Below are 22,760 nucleotides of genomic sequence, written 5' to 3'. Positions count from 1 at the left end.
CAAACCAAAAACTTTGAGGCAAAACTATAAAACCAACCTTATCGCAGATAGGGCTGCTGTCCCATGCTGGTTCTGAGGGAGGAGAGGGCCGCGATCCCAAGTAGATGGTAGACTGCTATCTTGCAGTAATGAGCAGAGAAGGCTGCCATCCCGATTTTGAGGTAAAGGAGCACGTCCCGATGATGGTGGATGAGGGCGGAGAGGGCCGCGATCTTGAGGTAGTGTGTGAGCAAAGAAGGGCTGCTGTCCTGATGATGAAGGTGTGAGCACAGCAGGAAACACAAATTTAAAGATGGGTACACTGCAGAAGAAAATGAAGATAAGAATCGGTTGGGTGCTGCAGATACAGAACTCTAGGGCACTGCAGGCGGGAGTGATACCAGGCTGCAGGGGCGAAGCAAAAGAAAAGGCTGGTGTAGCAGAGAGGGCTGCTGTCCCAACAAGGTGATCTGCTGCAAGAGAAACGCTGGAGCTGAAAGGCGATAATCTGATGTAGAGCAGGCGCTGGCAGCAGCAGCAGCAGTAGCAGATGTGGTGTTTGATGAGGTGTATGATGTGGTAAATAATGACTGATGAAGCCATGTGTATATATATGAGGTGGGCTGCTGGTCGGCCCAGTAAAGGGGCTGTCGGCCAGCAGCACAAGACCTAAAAACCCAATAATAACCAAAAAATCCCCTTTTTAGGGTTGGGAAAAATGCCATGTTCACACACCCAACTTGTCTAATCTGATTTGAAGGTGTGTGGAGCTGCCCTACCTCACTACATAAGCACGGAAAAAGAAAATATCCTTTTTAGCATATTTTTTGAAGACTTTATGTGATGGATCAGATTTCAAAATCTTTTGGGAGAATGAGATTATCTTGTGAGAGTGAGTATTCACCGTGAGTAGTAGGTATGTTTGTGATTATGTGAACATTTTACTTGGCAAATGACCCGGTACACTGACACTACTGCCATTTCAATGTTTTTATCAAGCTTTTAGTCATTCCAAGCTCAAAACTTTTTTTGGCAATAAACAAACCTCGGCGCGGGGGGTTTTAACCCACCTTTGACCCCTAGTGTGGTGTTTATGGTCTTGAGAATTTGTGGTTTCATCTTTTATGCTCAATGTGTGCTTAATCAAATTAAATAAGATCTATGATCCTTGTTACATTCTCCGTTGTATGTCAAAGATTGCATGTTCATCCCCATCATCTTAGTCATATCAAGGCTCACTTGTAAGTCTCTTTGATCACAAAAGGTTTGCAATTTTGCAGTCCCTTTGTGGATGAACAAATTAAAACCACATCATGAGTATACGAAAGGATATCAATCATGGCTTGGCATAGTAGAGAACCGCTTTAAACACATAATATTAGGCAGAAAATTCAATTCATAAAGTTTTTCAAGCAACTTCAATTTTGGTACTGTATCAAAGGCCTTTTGGAATTCTACAAAGGCACAATACTTTAAGCGCACAATAGCTCTCAAAGTGATTGTGTGATCCAAGGTAAAGTAAGTCCTCCTAAAAGAGTTTTTTTTTCTAGCTCTTTTGTGATGGTTGTTTTCTCAGACTTGTTCACCAGAACAACAATATAGATGCATAAATTTTAGTCATGCTATGGCTTACCATGTTTGTCTTGCAATTTCTGGGTCACATTGGACCTCTTGCATTATTAATTGGAATTAGTGTATTCAGCAGCCATCAATGTGCTCTATTGGCTAAAGTAGGCCGACAATAAAGGTTACGAAGGACATCATACAAGTTATCACAATATCAAAAAAAATTATTTGTCTAAGGGTTATTGTCTGAGCCACATGTGGCGTTGGAACTGATCATGAAATGCATGAGCACATATACAGAGGGAGAGTTGTGTTGTAAGGTGTTTTTGTGACATCTTTGTGTTCAGGTAACAGAAGCACTTAGAGCAGCTGGACTTGAGACATCAAACTTGATTGTTGGCATTGACTTTACCAAGAGTAATGAGTGGACAGGTCAGATTTCTTGCGATAAATAGATTCTTCAAAGTTATCATAACTTGAGTGTAGTGTGTGAACAAGAGAAGGAAAAAAATTGTTTTTAGTTATATCTTGTTTCATGTGTTAATCAAGAGACACATTGTAGACATCTTCTTCCTACATGAGAACAATCATTGTTATTTCTTTTCACTATGCAATTCAAGGTACGCATCATAAACATCTTTCTTTGGAGATGCGCCACAATAGCATAGCAGGATGCTTCACGTTCTGTTCGAGTACCTAAGTGGTTGTTGGACACCATTCGGGAGTTAGGTGTTACGGAGTATCCCTCCGAGTGGACCACAGAGGATGGACCTCGAAGATTGCACAGAGTTTGTGATATAAGTCAATCAGATGAGTTTTTATAGGTGAACTATGCTTTGATGTCTCATATCATTCGGGACAAAGAGCCTACTTCAGTTAAGGAAGCTCTTTCCTTGGAGACTTGGGGAAAGCCATGCAAGTGGAACTTGAAGCCATAGAGAAGAATAAAACTTGGGAGTTGGTTCCGAGGCCGTCAAAACGGTTAGTCATTAGTGTTAAGTGGGGTTACAAGACCAAGTATACGTCCAATGGGTTTGTGGACAAGCACCAGGCCAAACTTGTGGCTAAGGGCTATGCTGAGCAGCCTAGCATCGACTATGAGAACACTTTTGCATTGATAGCTAGGATGACCACGATTCGGACAGTTTTTGCTCTTGCCTCTTCTCAGCAGTGGCCGGTGTTTCAGATGGATGTGAAATTTGCGTTCTTGAATGGTGACTTGCAGGAGGCGTATGTAGAGCAACCTGCAGGCTTTGAGGTTCCGAGATCAAAAGGTTACAGGCCTATGGTCTTAAACATGCTCCCAAGGCTTGGAACCAAAAGATTGATTCTTTTTTTCTGAGAAAGGGTTTCCAGAGATCAGTATCTCTTTTGGGAACGCGGTATGATTATCCTCTATGGGAATGATCTTATTCTCACTGGCGGTCATGTGGAGCACATAGCTGTGACGAAGGTTGCCTTGTCAGAGGAGTTTGAGATGACGGACTTGGCTTACTGCATTTCTTTTTGGGATTGGAGATTTGGTAGACCCCGAGGGGTTCTTTGTGTCTCAGCAGCGGTATGTTTATGAGTTGTTGGAGGCCTTTGGGATGGAGAACTAGAAGACTATTTCGTCTCTGATGGACCCGAATACCAAACTTACAGTACATGATCCTTGTGAGTAGGTTGATGCCTCCTTGTATCGAAAGCTTGTTGGTTCATTGATTTGGTTACTGAACTCCAGATTGGACTTGAGTTTTCCAGTGGGACTGTTGAGCTCATTTATGCAGACACCTTTGAAGACTCATTGGGACGCAGGATTGTGGATCTTACGGTATCTGTAGTGTAGGAAGGATCTTTGACTCTTTTATAACAGTGGAGGGGGAAGTGGAGGGGGGATGAAGGAATGAGTCGGTCTCCGAGGTTGGACCATAGAGGATGGACCTCGAAGATCGCACAGAGTTTGTGTTAAAAGTCAATCAGAGGAGTTTTTAGAGGTGAAGTATGCTTTGATGTCTCGTATCATTCGGGACAAAGGTCCTGCTTCAGTTAAGGAAGCTCTTTTCTAGGAGACCTGAGGAAAGCTATGCAAGGGGAACTTGAAGCCATAGAGAAGAATAAAACTTTGGAGTTGGTTACGAGGCCATCAAAACGGTTACTCATTGGTGTCAAGTGGGTCTACAAGACCAAGTATACGTTCGATGGCTCCGTGGACAAGCACAAGGTCAAACTTGTGGCTAAGGGCTATGCTGAGCGGCCTGGCATGACTATGAGGACACTTTTGCATCAACAACTAGGATGACCACGATTCGGGTTCTTGCCCTTGCCTCTTCTCAGTAGTGGCCGGTGTATCAGATGGATGTGAAATCTGCGTTCTTGAATGGTGACTTGCAGGAGGAGGTGTATGTAGAGCAACCTCTAGGCTTTGAGGTTCCGGGATCAAAAGGTATGGTTTATAGGTTACGGAAGGCCTATGGTCTTAAACAGGCTCCCAGGGCTTGGAACCAAAAGATTGATTCTTTGTTTCTGAGAAAGGGTTTCCAGAGATCAATATCTCTTTTGGGAACGTGATATGGTCACCTTGATTATCCTCTATGGGAATGATCTTATTCTCACTGGCGGTCATGTGGAGCACATAGCTGTGACGAAGGCTGCCTTGTCAGAGGAGTTTGAGACGACGGACTTTGCCTACTCCATTTCTTTTTGGGATTGGAGATTTGGCAGACCTCGAGGGGGTTCTTTGTGTCTCAGCAGCGGTATGTTTATGAGTTGTTGGAGGCCTTTGGGATGGAGAACTGGGAGCCTATTTAATCTCTCATGGACCCGAATACCAAACTTACAGTACATGATCCTTCGGAGCAGGTTGATGCCTCCTTGTATTGGAAGCTTGTTGGTTCATTGATTTGGTTGCTGAACTCCAGATTGGACTTGAGTTTTCCGGTGGGACTGTTGAGCTCATTTATGCAGACACCTTTGAAGACTCATTGGGACGTAGGATTGCGGATCTTGGGGTATCTGTAGGGTACGAAGGATCTTCGACTCTTTTACAACACTGGAAGGGGAACAAAGGACCGAGTCAGTTTCCGAGGTTGGAGTGACTCTTGATTGGGGGGAGGAGATTCAGACTCGAGGAGATCTACCTCAGGATACAGCTTTACCCTTGGCTCAGGAACTATTTCTTGGAGTAGCAAGAGGCAACCAACTATTACCTTGTCTTCTACTGAGGCAGAGTATCGTGGTGTCGCGTGCGTGGTGGTGTGGCTACAGAGGTTACTTGTTGGGTTTCCACAGAAGGAACCCACGGTCATCCTGCGACAACCAGAGCTGTATAGCTATTGCTCGGAACCCGGTCTTCCATGCCTGGACCAAGCATATAGAGATAACAATATCACTTTGTTCATGAGAAGATTTTGGCTGGTGACATCTTGCTTATCTTTTGTTTGACGGAGGACAATGTGGCGGACCTCTTCACGAAGCCTCTACCTCAGCAGATGCTCCGTTAGCACTCCAGCTTATTGGGGTTGGTTCCACATCCAAGAGCTGAGAGGGGGTGTTAGTAGTCATCTCCTGTCTGTACGAACCCTATTACTCAGTAGGGAGTGAGGGCTATCGTGTAGGAGTTTCTCCATTTTTCCTCATTGTCTATTAAATATTTTCCTAGTTTTGTAGGACTGTGGGGGGGTGTCTATTTTCTTTCTATTGTCCTGGTCGGCTGTAGTTTGTGGCTGGCCCGGAGGGACCCATTGAGGGGCTGGCCGACCAGGTGGTACTGGTCGTGGGCCAGCCAATCAGGCTTGTTGCTGGCCGACTAGGCCAGGGGCTGTCGGCCCAGTTCCCACTCCAATTAGTATACATAGCCACTCTTTCCCCCACATCATCTTGTACCGGCTTTTGGTGTATATAGCAGAGTTTATACCACCTTCTCCTCTCTTTCATTTCTGTACTTCTGCTCTCAGTACTTTGTCTCATTTCCGCTGCCCATTTTGACAGCCGCCTACTGCATGGGACCCTCTGCTGCTTGCCGACAGGGTCCCCTGCCCTCCTAGGCATGATGATGATGATTATGTCGATGATGATGTGCTGCTGCAGATGATGTTCATGATGATGCGATGAAGATGTACCGTTGATGATAATGAAATGCTGCTGATGGTACTGATGTATGACTTCTACTAATGATACTTATGCTACTGCTGTCTTTAATGCTGACTTAACTGATCACGGATTAATGATGTTCATGCAAAGGATTAGCCATGGCACTCGTGTGCACGTGACATCCAACGTCCTAATCATTTTTCTGGTCATAGCTTTAGTACAACTCGCAGACCTACGTTTTAGGCAACAGCCCAAGTTAACCTTCCATCGCCTGTGAGGGTCAACACACCTAGCATCAACGCCTTCAGCCATGCGCTCTCATTTCATGGCGCACATCTGAACGCTTTAACCTTATTAAGGTTTTGTTAAAATCCACGTCAGCAACCGGCCTCCATGCTTCCGTTTGCTTCGTCAAAATCACCTTCAGTCTTAAGTCGCTTGCCACCTCCTGGTTGCTCCGTCTCACAGCCTGACGTTCGCTCAATCTTGAGCACGTTGCCATCATAATCAATCACTGAGGCACGTATCGCCTGCACATCATCGATAAATATTTAGTTCTTTTTTTTTTCCTTTTTTTTTGGGGCAAAATTAGTCTTCTGTGCCAAAATTAAATTTCTACATTAATGAAAATTTAGGGCTTTTGCTGAAATCAATAAAAATCAGCAAAATTGAAGGCTTTGCATTCAAGAAAAATTGGGAGGCATGTAAAAGATTATGTTCTCAAGTGTCAAGTTTGTCAAGCAAATAAAGTTGAACGCTTTAGATAGGCTGGGTTGTTGCATCCTTTGCAAATCCCAGGTAATAAATGGGAAAGTATTTCCATGGATTTTATTACCGGATTGCCAAGAACACATCAAGGCCACGATTCTATTTGGGTTGTAGTAGATCGCTTGACAAAAATGGCTAGATTTTTACCGACCCGGAAGACCATTACAGCTACGCAATTAGCAAGGCAGTTTATCGATCAATTGTTTAGATTGTATGGGTTACCGCAGGACATAGTCAGTGATAGGGACTTTAAGTTTACGAGTGATTTTTGGAAACTTGTTTTTCAGAAGTTGGGAACAACTTTGAATTTGAGTTCCTCAGATCATCCTCAATCTGATGGCTAGACTGAAAGAGTGAATCAGATTTTGGAGGATATGCTTCGAGCATATATATCCAAAAGACAGAGTTCATGGTAGGATTATCTTCCTATGTTAGAATTTGCATATAACAGTACTAAGTATACGAGTACATATTTTAGTCCTTTCATGCTTATGTATGGTTTTCAACCTAGATCACCTGTTACAGTGGGATTCTCAGGACTTCAGCATGATGCAGCACGTAATTTTTTGCAAGATATGCAAGAAATGTTACAAGTTGCGAAGGAATCTATTAGAAGTGCTCAAGACTGAGATAGATTTTATTCTAATAGACATCGTTCACCCAGAGAGTTCTTTGAAGGAACGATGGTGTATTTGTGAGTTCCGAAAGATTCCGAGACTTAACGGACAGGTCGATCTCCGAAATTATGCCCTAGATACTGTGGACCATTTCGTATTACACGACGGATTGATTCAGTTACATATGAATTGGATTTGTCTTCTCATGTGAAAGTTCATCCTGTATTTCATGTCCTTAGACTTAAGGAAGTACTGGGTGGAATAGACGAGTTGGTTACTCCTTAAGAAATCATAGATGTCGAGGACATGACATTTGTTCCACACGAACCTGAAAAGATTCTTGGATTTCGTGAAAGAAGATTGCGTAATACGCTTATCACGGAATACAAGATCAAGTGGAAGGATCGTGTTGAGGAGGACATTGAAACCGGCCTCTGGTAGAAACCAGAGTGCGGTAGACTAGCAGTCACCCTTCCAATTGTAGTCCAATAATTAACAAAATTAACTAGAGCTAGAATGCCCCAAAACTGAAATGAAATCGACACCTGTTGGTCCCAAAGCTTGGCGCCCCTTTCGGTATTTCTTTATTCAAATTCAATGAAATGTAAAACTGAGTACAACAAAGCCTGTCCAGGAAAGAAAACCTGCATGTCCAATCTGGTAGCCCTCAAGACCTCTTAGCACAGAGAATTCACACACAGATCTGTGTCCCACAAAAGCAACACACTGTGCTTCCCTCTAGTCAACCAAGACAATTCAGCAGGGCAGCCTTAAGCATACATCTGGCTGTTTCATGAACATGGTCTCAACTCACTTCAAACATACATCCACTGTCCAATCTCTGTTTCCACCCTTCAAACTGCCATACCCCTCCTCTCACAAGGGGCCAGATGACACAACTCTGCAGCAGACATAAGCCAGTGGAAAGAAAGAAAGATTGACAAGTTCAGAGCTTACCAATTCAATGCGTGGATCTGCACCAGAGGGACTGAATGTACCAGTCTGTATTTGCAAAAGATTGTCTGTACTTTTCTCCCTGCAACCGCCTGATTGATGCACCAACTATATTCTGATAAAACACCGCCTACAGCTTGAGATGCGCCGCCTGTTACTCTTCAGGACTGAACATGACTGTACCTACCTGTACCTGTCCGTACAGGTCAACAGCACCCCACTGTACCAGTCCGTACAGTACTGTAGTACTCTGCTGTACCTGTCTGTACAGTTCTGTACGTGCAACTACAGTACTGTAGTACTCTGTTGTACCTGTCTGTACAGTTTTGTACGTGCAACTGCTGCCTGTGTCAGCTGTCGTACAGCAGCCGTACCAGTCTGTGTCTGATGTCCTGCGGCGTCTGTGCTATTCTGTCCATACAGTAGCCGTCTGTGCACTAGTTTGTACCGTACAGTACTCGCCTGCACAATAGCCGTCTGTGCACTAGTTTGTACCGTACAGTACTCGCCTGCACAACAGTCGCCTGCTGTCTATACCTGCCAGTGCCGCCTGAACCAGTCACCAATAGAACTGCAGCCGCCTGACTGTACGGCCTGCAGCCACGTGCTCTGTATGGCCTGTCCTCCACACAGTAAATCCAGCAGTCACCACCTCTATGTAGCCAATCGACAGGGTTACTCTCCTCCTCCACGCAGGTAGCTTGCACGTTTTTTTTCCAAAAAGCAAGAGAGAGAGAGATGAGAGAGGCGTGTAACTCCCAAAAGTGGAGTTACCTCCCTCCAATAATATCCTAGGCCATTCATTAAAGTTCCTAAGGGCCACTTATGCCTAGGGACCACCCAAGGATAAAACATTAAAAATATAATGTTCTTGGTTCCCCTTCACATTTAAAGATGTCCACACATCATAACATTTGTCCGGGCACCCCAAATATAAATCATTTAATTTTTTTTTGCTCAGCAACCACCATGCCCACACTTGTGCTGTTCCATTTTCACAGGGTCATGACATACCTCCCTCTTGAAAAATGACAAGCGTCCTCGATTGCAATCTGGTGATACAGCAAAATATCCAAAGTGAAATGTACAATATGGCAAGATCAGCGTCCCAATCTCTCTAAGCCATGCATATGTAAGAACATTCACTGCAAACCAATGGTGTAGTAGTAGTCCAAGTTGTATACCACTGTGAACCATACACAACCACAACATCCAATGTGACTAGTACACATATATCATAGAAGTCCCATAAACAGATGTACTGTCAGCCACCAGTACCTTCGGGTGAGACAAAAACTGCACCAAGCGACCTCTAGATGTCATCTGAGCCTGTCTGTATGAAGGGAGTGGAGGTGCTACCCCCCTCTTGAGCATCAAGCAATGCTCCAGACCCATGCTCTGCTGAACTTGAATAAGCCGTAACAAGAGTCGGCTCCAACTCAAAGGCATCGAGATAGAGGTGCAAAACCTGAGGTGAATCTGTTAAGTCACCTTCCTCCATCCACTTCCCATCCATCGGTGAATAGTTCTTAAACTTCACAAGATACCGACGGGAAACTTTACCTCGTACCTTTCTTTCCTTATGTGCGAGTATCTGCTTTGGAATAAGAACTTCATCAAGTTCCTCAACTTCCGGCTGAGCCTCATCTGATACATCCTCAGGCACATCCCCACGGAAAGGTCTAAGTAGACTCACATGAAATGCATTGTGAATCCTCCAGTGATCTGGTAGCTTCAAACGATAGGCCACCTCACCAATCTTTTCCAGTACCTGAAAAGGTCCATAATAGCGCATGCTCAACTTAGGGAATAAGCGCTCTTTACCCTTCATCTTCTTGAGCCTAGTCTTTTCAAATCGCAAAAGAACCCAATCACCCAATGCAAACTCTAATGCACGTCTGAGACGGTCTGCTGCTTTCTTTTGCTTTTGCTGAGTTTTCTGGAGTGCCAACTTAACTCTCCGATAAGCTTTATCTATATTCTCCACATACTGATCAGCCTCAAAGATCTTATCCTTTGTGTGCAAAATGGGTGGTACCTTCTTCCCTCCTTCCACAATCTCAAAAGGCGCCTTGCCCGTCGAGGTATGGAGAGTGTTGTTATATGCAAACTCCACCAAAGGAAGATACTTTTCCCATTGTTGCTTGTGCTCTGACACATAAGACTTAAGAAGATCTAACACTGTAGAATTAGCCTCTTCCGATTGACCATCTGTTTGTGGATGAAATGAAGATGAAAACTTGAGAGTTGTACCCATGTTGTCAAACAACCCTCTCCAGAATAAACTCGTCATCCGTGGATCACGGTCACTAATGATAGACGAAGGCAAGCCATGATACTCGAAGATGTTCGCCATGAACAACTTCACCATATGATCAACTTTGATCGTCTTATGCACAGGAATGAAATGAGCCTGCTTACTGAACCTGCATATGATAGTCCAAAGGCCATCATTCCCCGTTTGTGTACGTGGAAGATCAAATATAAAATCCATGGCAATGCTCTCCCATGGTCTATCAAAGGCTGTAGTAACCCTGGTGTCTTTTGACGGTCAAACTTTACCTTCTGACATACGATGCAGTGCCTAACAAAAGCATCAACATCTCTTCTCAAGGTTGGCCAATAAAAGAAAGTCTCAACTGCTTTTAACATTCTTTTTGCCTTCCACATGCACAATCTGGAAGTGGAACATAGACAAAAAGTTGGCCCATCGCATATGCTTCTCTAAAAGCTTAGTTTGCGTGAGGAAATAACGCAAGTATGATGATTTGTCTGCATAGTGAAATCAGCCCCAAGCAAATAGTGTTTCCATGTAGAAAGAGCATGAATTACAGCCAACATCTCTTTCTCATAAACGTGTAAATGCTTCTCGGCATTCTGCAATATTCGACTCTCATAGGCTATCACATGTCCTTCCTGCATGAGAACTACCCCAATGCTGTTTCCACATGCATCACACTGGACAACAAAAGCCTTTCGGAGGTCCGGTAATATTAATACTGGATCCGAAGTAAGCTTTTCTTTAAGCTTTTTAAAGGCCTGTAATTTCCTGATCAGCCCATCTAAACGGAGTTGCCTTCTTTGTTAAGGCATGAAGGGGCGAAGCAATTTCAGCAAAATACCGTATGTACCGCCTGTGATAGGAACACAATCCCAAAAAGCTGCGTACATCATTCACGGTCCTCAAATCTGGCCAATTAAGAATTGCTTCCACCTTCGATGGATCCATACGGACTCCATGCTTAGACACAATATGCCCCAAGAAGTGTATCTCTTGCAAGAAGAACTCACTCTTTGTCACGTGCACACCATTCAAGTGTACAGTGACATGGCATCATTTTAGCATTATAAACATCATCAGGATTATCAGGCATTTTATGGACATTTAAATGAATGTTTTCAGCATGTACCAATGTGACATGTGAGGTCTTCGACCGTAGTAATCTCAACCTTAGTCTAACTAAACTGCACTTAATGATGCTTAAGAAAGACAAATAGGTTCAATGCAATGCAGCTATATTAGATGATGAATGCGGTTACAATGAGATCCAAATGGATCTATGCTGTCCTAGATGATGTCTACCCCTGGAAGAGACGGAAACATGCTGAAGGATGATGAAGGATGGCTGTCCTGACTCCAATGCTGAGTTCCACCACTTGTATGCTGGTATCCCTCTATGTAGGAGTTGGGAAGATGGCTGAATCTGCTGATTACTGATGTAGATGCTGAACTGAATGCGTTGCTGGACTGAATGCGATGATGGGCTGAAACGCTGATGTCAGATGCCCCTTCATCCACTAAAATGCTGATTATCTGATATGTGATGATGCGCTTCTATTTATATGCGGGTACTGATGCAGGTCGGCTAGTTTGCTGCAGTCGGCCAGCTCTGAATATGCTCACGACTGCCATAAAATGCCATAAATGCTATAAAGGCTGGTCAGCTGACTTGAATGCTGTCGGCTGCCTCCACAAGCTCCAATGCTTTTGTTTAGATGGTTAATATGATGCTATAATGCTGAATCCAACCCATACCATGTGGTACATGCTGAAAACATTCATTTAAATGTCCATAAAATGCCTGATAATCTTGATGATGTTTATGATGCTAAAATGATGCCATGTGCAAGTGACACTCTTCTTGCCATTAATGACCAGCCTATGGTTTCGGAGTTCTTCAAACACAATGGTCAAATGCCTTCTATGCTCCTCCTTAGTGTGTGAATGCACAATCATAGATTCATATCATCAAAGAATGTGCCCACAAACGCTCTATGAGGCCGGAAAATCCTGTCCATCATTTTGTTAAATGTGGGAGGTGCATTTGTCAAACCAAAGGGCATAACCAAGAACTCATATAACCCAAAAGTGGTTCGAAATGCTGTCTTATGCACATCCTCGGGTCTAATACGTATCTGATGATACCCGCTTTTCAAGTCAATCCGACTAAAGACTGTGGAGCCCTGTAAGCGGTCTAAAATGTCATCGATTCTCGGAATGAGGAATCGATTCTTGATGGTATTCTTGTTTAGCGCCCTGTAATCAATACACATGCGCCAAGAACCATCTTTCTTTTGCACTAAGAGTACAGGTGAGCAAAAGGGTGATGAGCTAGGCTGTATCAACCCTTTATTCAACAGCTCCTGTACCTGACTCATAATTTCTTCTTGTTGGGCTGCACTAACACGGTACGGCGGTCTATTTGGTGGAGTACTACCCGGAATTAGATCAATGGCATGATCTTCTGGCCATTCCGGAGGAAGTTCTCCTGGCAATGACTCGGAAAAACAATCTTGGAACTCACGTAAGAAATCAGTCCTGTCCTTATCTAACGTAGACAAATTAGATTTAGACTCATTATCTTGTGCATCCTTTACATAAATCAAGTACGCGGAAAGATTCTTTTTCATTACTGATGAAATTGCCGAAGCTGCTACAATATGAACAGATTCCCCTTTAAGCTTTACATCCAAAAGATGTTCTTTCTCTCTATGAGTCAAAGTAATTTTCCTATTGTATGTATCCACCACCGCATGTACTCTATGGCACCATGGCATACCCAACAAAACATCACATCCATCAATTGGCATGATGAAAAACTCCTCACTGTCCACATAACCCTGCAAATGAAGCCTGAGCTTCCCAATAATAGGAGTGACGGGTTCTGCATACCTAGGACAAGCCATGATAGCCTCATATAAAGGCCCCATCTCCTCTGCACGGATCCCCAATCGGCCAGCCAAATCCGGTGAAATAAAGCTGGCTCTAGCACCTGTGTCAAAGAAAATCAAGGCATTTTGATCTCTCACTTTGCCCCATGCCCTGCACAACTCAGTCTCTTCACCACCTGGCTGTTCCCCAACAAGATCAAGAACTAACCCTGCAGAAGGTTTTGGTTTCTTTGACTTGGGCTCCCCTTTTGTGTCAGAGTCCTTTTGGGACTTACGCTTGGGACAATTAAAAGACATATGTCCCTCCTCTGTACAGTAAAAACATTTCCGAGCATCCATCAAAGCTTGTCTCTCCTCAGGAGTTCTCTTGGGCATTGGTAACTTCTTATACCGCTTCTCTGTAGACCCTTTTGCATCACGCGAAGCATGCCCTGACTTTTCAGATTTCTTGCTTGAGCTTTTACTGCCTTCAAATCCAGATGAGACCCCAGTGAGTAACGCATTTGCTGTCATAGCATTCTCTATCATCTGTGACATATTTGTTACTCGAGTCTTTATGCAATAGTCACGCACTTCCTTGGGCAGCCCACAACAATACTTCTCCACCTGCTCAGACAAAGGCACTGCACAGTAAGAAGTAACTGGGAGTAAAGCTTCCCAAAACTTCTTATTATAATCCTTAAGATTTTCACACTTTGATGCATCCAACTTGTGCCATGCTGTCATTTTACATCCACCTCAAAAGTAGATGTGAGCCATACGGAAGAGAACACCTGTGTAAACTGTACCCAAGTAGATGGTGCTATGCCCTGTAAAAGAAGAGTAGACCACCACTGCAATGCATTGCCTTAAGAAAAGTCGCAACTTTTCTCACTTTAGAGGACTCCGTGTAATTACCACCAGAAAAAACAGCATCAAACTGTTGTAAAAAGGTAAGTGCCTTTAGCTTATCTTTGGCCCCACTGAATGTGTCAAATTTCACAGCAGCTCCCCCTTCCTTATAATCCTTCGCCTTACCCATAGGCGTTAGATTATCGTAAGGAAGTGGCTTCACAAGATTGCTACCCCCAGCATTCATGCCCATCATAGGGTCAACATTACCAATTCCCACACCTGGCATGCCATACATTCCAGCCATGTTTCCAAACATACCATTATGCATACCGGGCTGCATGCCCCCATACATGTTTCCTTGCATTCAAGGCTGCATGCCCCCAAACATGTTTCCTTGCATTCCGGACTGCATACCACCATACATATTCCCTTGCATACCAGGCTGAAAACTAGCTCCAAAATTCCCTGGAATACCCATGCCTCCCTGAGGATAACCCCCAGTCATGGATTGGAACACAGAGCCATCACCAAAATAACCTGGATGCATAGACTGCTGAGGAATAGATGGCTGTCCGAAAAAGGAACTCTGTGAGTTAGCACCAAAAGTATGTTGCATGTTCGGAAACTGTCCAAAAGATGGATCCTGTGGGAAGGCACCACTATTGCCCTGAGGTGGGTTCCTAGAACGCACTTTCTTCTTCTTTTCAGGCTCAGAACGGGATCTCATAAATTCAGCAAACTTCTCACTTTGTGTGAGCTGCATAAACACATCCATTACACCTGCCAAACGATTTTTAAACTGAGCATCATCTTTCTCTTTACTAGGCATATCTTCTGGCTGTGTTACATCCTCATAATTGTGCATCATCTGCAGCCTGTTCTCCTGCAAGAATATCCTCAGATTCATTTCTCTCAAGAGAGGTCTCTTGCTCTTCCTCTTCATTATAAAAATATTCATCTTCTGTGTCAGACATGTTGCTGAATTTTTCAGCAATAACCTTCCTCGAGTCAACCACGAGCTCACCCCCTTAAGAAAGTTGATGATGGGTCCCGGCAACGGAACCTTGAAACCGGCCTCTGGTAGAAACCAAAGTGCGGTAGACTAGCAGTCACCCTTCCAATTGTAGTCCAATAATTAACAATATCCCACTGTACCAGTCCGTACAGGTCAGCAATATCCCACTGTACCAATCCGTACAATACTGCAGTACTATGCTGTACCTGTCCGTACAGTTCTGTACGTGCAACTGCTGCCTGTGTCAACTGTCGTACCAGTCTGTGTCTGATGTCCTGCGGCGTCTGTGCTATTATGCCCGTACAGTACCCGTCTGTGGACTAGTCTGTACCGTACAGTACTCGCCTGCACAACAGCCGCCTGTTGTCTGTACCTGCTAGCGCCGCCTGAACCCAGTCACCAATAGAACTGCAGCCGCCTGCCTGTACGGCCTGCAGCCACGTGCTCTGTACAGCCTGTTCTCCACACAGCAAATCCAGCAGTCACCACCTCTATGCAGCCAGTTGACAAGGTTACTCTCCTCCTCCACGCACGTAGCTTGCACGTTTTTTTTCCAAAAAGCAAGAGAGAGAGAGATGAGAGAGGCGTGTAACTCCTAAAAGTGGAGTTACCCCCCTCCAATAATATCCTTGGCCCCTTACTTTAATATTCATTAAAGTTCCTAAGGGCCACTTATGTCTAGGGGCCACCCAAGGATAAAACATTAAAAATATTAATGTTCTTGGTCCCCCTTCACATTTGAAGATGTCCACACATCATAACATTTATCCGGGCACCCCAAATATAAATCATTTAATATTTATTTTGCTCAGCAACCACCATGCCCACACTTGTGCTGTTCCATTTTCACAGGGCCATGACGTGACGCTACATGGGAGACATTGACTACTCTTCAGAGAGATTACCATGGCTTTTTAGTGAGCTCAGGAGTGAGCTCTTAGAGGAAGGGGAGTATGTCATGTGCACAGTGTATCTACCGTGTGCTACACGCACACAAGACTAGCTTCGAGCCTGGTTCATTGCCTCTATGCATTGGCCAATTGCGGAGATTGGTCCATAACTTTCTATGGTCAGGTTTGGATGGTACACTAGACACCCGAGCCAGAGTGGCTTGGGAGATTGTTATACGCCCCAGACAAGAGGGGGGGACTGAATATTCTAGATCCGGATATATAATGCAGAGCATTGCTTTGCAAGTTAGCGGTCACATCCTTCCAAGCAGTAAGCCTTGCAAGAATTTCTTTATGTTTCTTATTTCCGGTCGTACACCTCGTGGTGGAGATTGGATGCTCAATTCATGCTTCATCTTCGCTTAGGTAGAGTATAGGGCACCTTTCTCTCCGCTTATAGCTGCCATTATCAGAGCCTGGAGTAGCATGAGACCTTTTTTGAGATAGAGACTTCCCAGATCAGAGGATGAGGCTGATAGACAACTCATTATGTGGAATGACCTCATTAGAGATGAGTTGGGCGACGTTTGGGTGTGTATGGCTATACGCAGTGACATGGTTAGAGAGATGGGCATCGACAATTATTGCTTGTCTCCCTATGGATCGGAGACTTGCATCTACATAGCACGTCAAAGGTAGTCTTAGATGGATTGATCTAATTGATACATCTATACCTCTCATGAGTGGATTACTAGCACATTTCATGATCAACATCATCCTAGGTGGCTGGGAGTTTTCTTTACCCTAGATGCATGGTGGCGCCTGAGACAGTGCAACATTGCATATGGGAGTGCAAAGCCGTGGGGCTCTATAGCTCAGCTTATGTGCAAATTGAGGGGAGAGACCATTTATGTTGCTTGGGGTGCTATTGCTTGGTTCACTCAGTCTGGTCCACAAATATTTTTTGAGGGTAGGCATGTGGACACCACTGTAATGATATGCAGAGGTGTAGCCCAACATTTCATGCTACATGATATTCCTCATACACAAAATAGACTACCTATGTAGGGGATTGATTCCTTCTAGTTGGGAGCTCATTGCTAGTATCATTGATTTGGAGGGCCAGATGCACTGAGCCTATTGAGGGCACTTTGATATATGGAGACTCAGTGGATTTGTGCCATATGGGGAGATAGTATTCACACTCTTATGACCACATGGGCTTGCATACATGGACCATCCAAATTTGCGCATGCAAAGCGCATTGTTTTCATGAGGGAGTGGGATCAAGAGATCTTTTTCTCAACAACCCCCACAGGACTTTCTTGGCACCTTTGTGTCCCATATTGGTTGAGATCATCCTACCTTTTGGGATGAGGTCTTGTTTTATTGGATTCCACTCGTGATTTTGTATGGTCTTTTCATACTTAATAGAAGTCTTCTTTTTGCAAAATAATAATTTGGAAACACGATTGAGCTTGTCATCTTTGGATCATCCCAAGTCGGATGGTCAGACGGAGAGGACGAACGAGACTTGCAACGGTAGCAGGCATGCGGCTACTAGTTTTAGCCCATTTATGCTTATGTATGGTTATCAGCCAAAATCACCTATTGTTGTAGGACTAGAGGGGATCGACAATGGATTTCTTGCAAGATATGCAAAATGTGTTGAACGTTGCAAGGGAAAGCCTAAAGATTGCTTAGGATGGTGCTCAGTATTACGCTAACTAGTGACGGAACCCGATGAGGGCATGCGGGTGTATCTTGAAGTCCCAAAGGGCTCCAAAACGATGAGGACTGGTAAGCATTACAAGTTATCTTCTCGATGTTGTGGTCCTTAATAGATCAGAAAGAAGATCAGCGATGCTGCTGACCAATTAACACTACCTCTTGGAATCAAGATTCACCTTGTGTTTCACATTAGTCGTTTGAAAGAACGTCTGGGTGAAGGTGATGAGATTGTGCGAGTGGAGGGGATCCTTAACCTCGAGGACATGACTAGGTATATTCATATGGAACCTGAGTTGGTTCTGGAGCACCGTACTAGACGGTCTTGGTATATCATATATTCAGAGTACTTGATCAAATGGAAAGGACAGTTTGAGGTTGAGGTTACATGGGAGTCACTCCATAGTTTGAAGAGTCGCTTCCTCATATTCATTGTTGAGGACATCAATGATTCTTAAGGAGGGAAGTACATTACGTCCCAAGGCTAACTAGGTAAGGCATCTTAAGTGGGGGTTAGTACCTTTTATGAGACGTGCCATGTTTGGCTCCTGGTTTATAGGAGGCCTATATGAGTGGCTTTATGAGTTAGTTTGAGGGAGAGCTCCTTAGACTTGGACTCCAGGCCTTGAGATTGCTTTGTGCAGTGGTATGGGATGCCATGGACTTCGCACGTGGAGCTATGTCTCTGATGCTTCTATCCCCCTGTGATTGGGGGTGAGCCTGAATGGCTCTATGGTTGGGTGGTGAGCTTGATGCGTGATTCCGTATGTACTTTAATATGTTTAAAATTTTGATAAATTATAAATGTTCATTTCTAAAATTTTAGTGAAAACCTAAGTTGAGAATGTTGGATTTTGTGTGTCTAAAATAAGTCAAAAGTTTAAAATTTATTATAGAAACACACCTAGGATGTGATACCTAGGATGATGTGTCTAAACTAGGACGTGTCTAAAATAAGTCAGATTTGTTTTCCTTTTTTTTACACTTAATCGTAGGGTCTGTTAGCCTAGGGGCATCGGGGATGACGGAGTGTGGCTGCCATGGAGTCCTCTTGAAGGCGTGAAGACCAAAGGAGAAAGCAGTTCAAATGCTAAAACCTGCAGAGAAGAAGTGCTGAAGGGAGCAAGGAGGCGGCAAGGCAAAAAAGGGAAGAAGGGGGGGAGGGGGGGTATGTGTTGGCTCACAGGAGGGAGGAGGAGGTGATACATAAGCGGGAGAAGGTGGAGAGGAAGGGCTGCAAAGGGACGTGAAGGAGGTGGTGGGATGAAATGGGGGCTAGGGCACACAGGAGCAGCGGAAAACAGGAAAGAAACACCTTGGAAAAATGGCGGGCAGGAGGCGGAAACGCCCAGGGGAGGCAGCGCCCAGGAGAAAGGGAGGGAGAGGGCGAAGGCAGGTGAAGATGAAGAGAGGAGGGAGGCGGGTGCTGCGCAAAGGAGGACAGGGGGAGAGGCAGCAGGTTCACAAGCAGGGGGAGAGCTCCAGCTCCTCATCGAATAGCAACTCACTTATCCACCCAATGTGCCTCTGCTCGCTTCCTGTGTCCTAAAACACAGGCCTTTCAGCTCCTTTTCAAGCTGTTTGTACACACAGACACTGTGCACTTAAGCCCAGCCACACATACAGCCTCTTCAAATCCTTTTGCATCAGCAAAAGTTGCCACAGAGTTTTTGTCCCTGTGTCTGTACAGCACATAGCTGCATCGAAATAGTTTCTGGGCACCTTCTCAGCTATGAGATTTCAAAATCTGCTTTGTCAACTTGTTATTTTCTTCACTTTATGGGCTTGAAAATCAGCTTTGCGACTTGGAAGTCGTGTTTGAACTCTACTGGTGATTGTCTATCTTGCAAAAGTGAAGCATGATTAATTTATGTTTTATGTTTGTCAGACTTATTTTGACATCTCCTATCTAGTTGGCACATTTTTGCATGTCCCAGGGTTACACTTGGACATTTTGCTAGTCTGTCTGAAACTTTTACAATGTTTTGTAAAGGTTTGAAACTTAAGAAACGTTTTTAAAATGCGCTTTTGGAACTCCTGGCAACTATAGTATAGCAGCAGGCCTTTGACTGCTCTTCAACTTTAAACGGGTGCATAAACTGTTGTGAAGCCCACTATTCAGCTTCCTGGCAGCCTTCTTTGCAAGTATGACTTTACAATAGCTGTCCATAAAGCAATGGGATAGGCCACTCTTCTTTGCAAGTATGACTTTGCAATAGCTGTCCATAAAGCAATGGGATAGGCCACTCTTCTTTTGCTCCCGTTTGCGCATGAAATGCGAGGGGAGGAGAGCCTGCTAATGCTTAACTTGCTGAAAGCTCATGGGGGTTTTTCTTACCAGTGTATGTATTGTTATCTTCTTCTATTTATAAAGTCTATGTCCAAGGGTCATGGCCCATGACTGGAATAGGCTGAGTGTGGTCTAGTCTCTCTTTTCAGATGCATTGTGATTTTATCTTTTAGCTTAATGCACTCACTGTTAATTGCTTCTGTTTTGTTAATTCATAATTGCAGGCAAACACTCTTTCAATGGGCGAAGTCTTCATGCAATTAGCAGCACGGCATTGAATCCATATGAGCAAGCTATCCAGATAGTTGGACAGACCTTGTCTGAATTCGATGATGACAATTTGATTCCTTCCTTTGGTTTTGGAGATGGTTTGTTAACCCTCATTTTTCAATCCAATTGGAAACTTGGCCTTTTCTGGAAAAAGGAAGTTTTGTGGTTTAATGAAGTTTGGGTTGTCTCTCTCAGTATCTACACATGATCAGTCTGTGTTCAGCTTTTATCCATACGGGCAATCCTGTGATGGCTTTGAAGGGGTTTTATCACGCTATAAGGAAATAGTCCCACATGTCCGCCTTGCAGGTATGAAGTGTTCAACCTATGTCTTTAATGTGATGGCACTTGTACACGTGGGATTAGTCTTTGCTTTGGCATTAGAAAGCATAGTGTGGCAAAAATCATGCAGGTCCAACCTCGTTCGCTCCAATTATACGAGTTGCTATGGACATTGTGGAACAAAGTGGAGGCCAGTATCATGTTCTCCTTATAATGGCCGATGGGCAGGTTAGAATTAGGGTTATGCTTTAGTGGAGCTTTTGCAGCTAACAACATTCTTATCATTCAGTTCATGAGTGGGTGGTGATCTCATGGGTCTTGCAGGTGACACGAAGTATAGATACCAATCTTGGGAAGCTGAGTCCACAAGAGCAGGAAACAATAGATGCTATCGTGGAGGCAAGGTAGTGGTTGATGACAACATGCTCTGGTGTACACTGTAGGGTAGGGTCAAAAAGTCGTATGCTTAATTGTTTGCCTTGGCATCTGTAGTGACTATGCATTATCGATCATATTGGTGGGAGTGGGTGATGGTCCTTGGGACACCATGAAGCAGTTCGATGATAGCATTCCACGTCGGATCTTCGACAATTTTCAGGTGCTTTTCTGGTTGCTTGTGTTCTGTCATGCATAGAGGTAGCTAATAAAAGCTTCTATGTTGAGGCTGCAGTTCGTGAATTTTACCTACATCATGTCAAAGAACATGCCTCAAGCTCAAAAGGAGGCTGCATTTGCATTGGCTGCACTTATGGAGATACCGACACAATACAAGGCGACCATGGAACTTGGCATTTTGAAGTAGGAAGCATTCTTGCTCATTGGCATTGACAACGTTTGAGTCTTCTGCTCAAGGACTAAAAGGGGAAATTTGTTTGCAGTCGGAGAGTCGGGAAGGGGCAGAAAGGCTCTGTTCTGCCGCCACCCCGTGGTGTTGACAGCAGTATGTTGGGTGTTCCACATTTGACTAGCACCAGCGTCAGTGGGGCAGATTTGGGCAGTTTTTCTAATAACAGATCAACAACCCTGAATGCCATTGATACAACATCTGAAAGCCAGGTATGTATTTGTCCCAAAAAACCCGCATTACACTCCTACATATAACTGCCGTCTCAATCTTGTTTTTATTGGTGATTTTTTTGGTGTTCAGTTCTGCCCAGTGTGTCTCACACAGCCAAAGGACATGGCATTTGGATGTGGTCATCAGGTACCTTTTTTCTTTTTTTGTGTGGGGGGCATAAGTAGGCTTCTCCTTTTTGTTAGATTAACGATGTAAGATTGTTGAGCCTGCAGACCTGCAGACAATGTGCAACAAATTTGGCGACTTGCCCACTATGTAGACAACCGATTACCACTAGGCTGCGATTGTTTGTATAATCTGTATCCTTATATAAATCAAAGAAATCAATGCGCGAGAGCACTGCCTTGTGGATGAGGTTGGATGTGCTGAAGTGATTTGTCTCGACAGTATTGCAACCTCCTTACAAGAGCCATGTATAAAGTTGCTTCCTGCAGGTAACAAACTGACACTACACCTTTTGACCCACATTAACTTATGATCTCACCCTTAGTCTTCATTTTATCATCCATGAGCATCATGCTATTTTCTCTCAACTCTCAGGCATTCTCTTCAAAAAATGAATTTTGTACATTCTCATGACTCATCATTACACCTTTAATATGTTATTGCACTTTTTTTACAAAACAAAAAAATGTGTTGTATATTCAATTCAACCACAGTAAAGGGGTCTAGATTGTTATAACCCAGGAAAGTATTGTTACACCTGAACATCTTCAACCATGGGTATGAAAACTATATGTTTACTACAGCAAGTAAACATAATAGTGGAATCGTGGAATCTTCATAATCCAAAGCACAAAATGTGTCTCATAAGATGTGTGCTTAAAGGGACAAAAAGAAGGCAAGTACTAATACCACTACCACCTTCACGTGATTCCAAACCTAATAGAAGCTCCTCTTTGTTGTTCTTCTTCATTGCTCATTCTACCATTTCCCACCATATGTGCTAGCCCTTGTTTCTAAACCTAAAAGAACCAGTCCATGACTTGACGTGGGTGTTCAATACTCATATGAAAAGGATAAACGTTGCTCACATAATCAATCCTTGATTAAATGTATTTAATATGGGAAGTCTTGCTTCCCTACCTAGATTTTGGATCACAAATTTTAATCACATTGTTTTGATTGGCAACCCCTAGCTACTATGAAACACAAAGGTAGGATAAGTTTAAATATTTTCTTGACTAGGAACCCCTAATTGCTATGAAACACAAAGTTAGGATAAGTTTGAAAGAAAATACAACTA

At 43.8% G+C, this 22,760-nt stretch overlaps 1 protein-coding gene across 1 annotated transcript in view; it reads left to right on the top strand.

Moving 5' to 3' along the window:
- Window positions 1–22,193, top strand: part of LOC147638927 (E3 ubiquitin-protein ligase RGLG3-like) — a 49,400-nt gene extending 27,207 nt beyond the window's left edge. The window contains exons 2-11 of the mRNA XM_086785685.1: window positions 1,893–1,977; window positions 20,109–20,252; window positions 20,350–20,463; window positions 20,567–20,664; window positions 20,761–20,840; window positions 20,929–21,034; window positions 21,107–21,234; window positions 21,315–21,492; window positions 21,584–21,640; window positions 21,727–22,193. Of these exons, the coding sequence (XP_086641811.1) occupies window positions 1,893–1,977; window positions 20,109–20,252; window positions 20,350–20,463; window positions 20,567–20,664; window positions 20,761–20,840; window positions 20,929–21,034; window positions 21,107–21,234; window positions 21,315–21,492; window positions 21,584–21,640; window positions 21,727–21,810 (1,074 nt within the window). The 3' untranslated portion in view covers window positions 21,811–22,193. The remainder of the gene's footprint in view (window positions 1–1,892; window positions 1,978–20,108; window positions 20,253–20,349; window positions 20,464–20,566; window positions 20,665–20,760; window positions 20,841–20,928; window positions 21,035–21,106; window positions 21,235–21,314; window positions 21,493–21,583; window positions 21,641–21,726) is intronic.
- The last annotated feature ends 567 nt before the right edge of the window (window positions 22,194–22,760 follow it).

The sequence above is a fragment of the Cibotium barometz genome, chromosome 4, assembly GCF_041138505.1.
Source record: "Cibotium barometz isolate CiBa-2024 chromosome 4, ASM4113850v1, whole genome shotgun sequence".
Lineage (NCBI taxonomy): Eukaryota > Viridiplantae > Streptophyta > Polypodiopsida > Cyatheales > Cibotiaceae > Cibotium > Cibotium barometz.
Note: the sequence above shows the minus strand (reverse complement) of the source record. Positions and strands in the feature narration are given on the sequence as shown.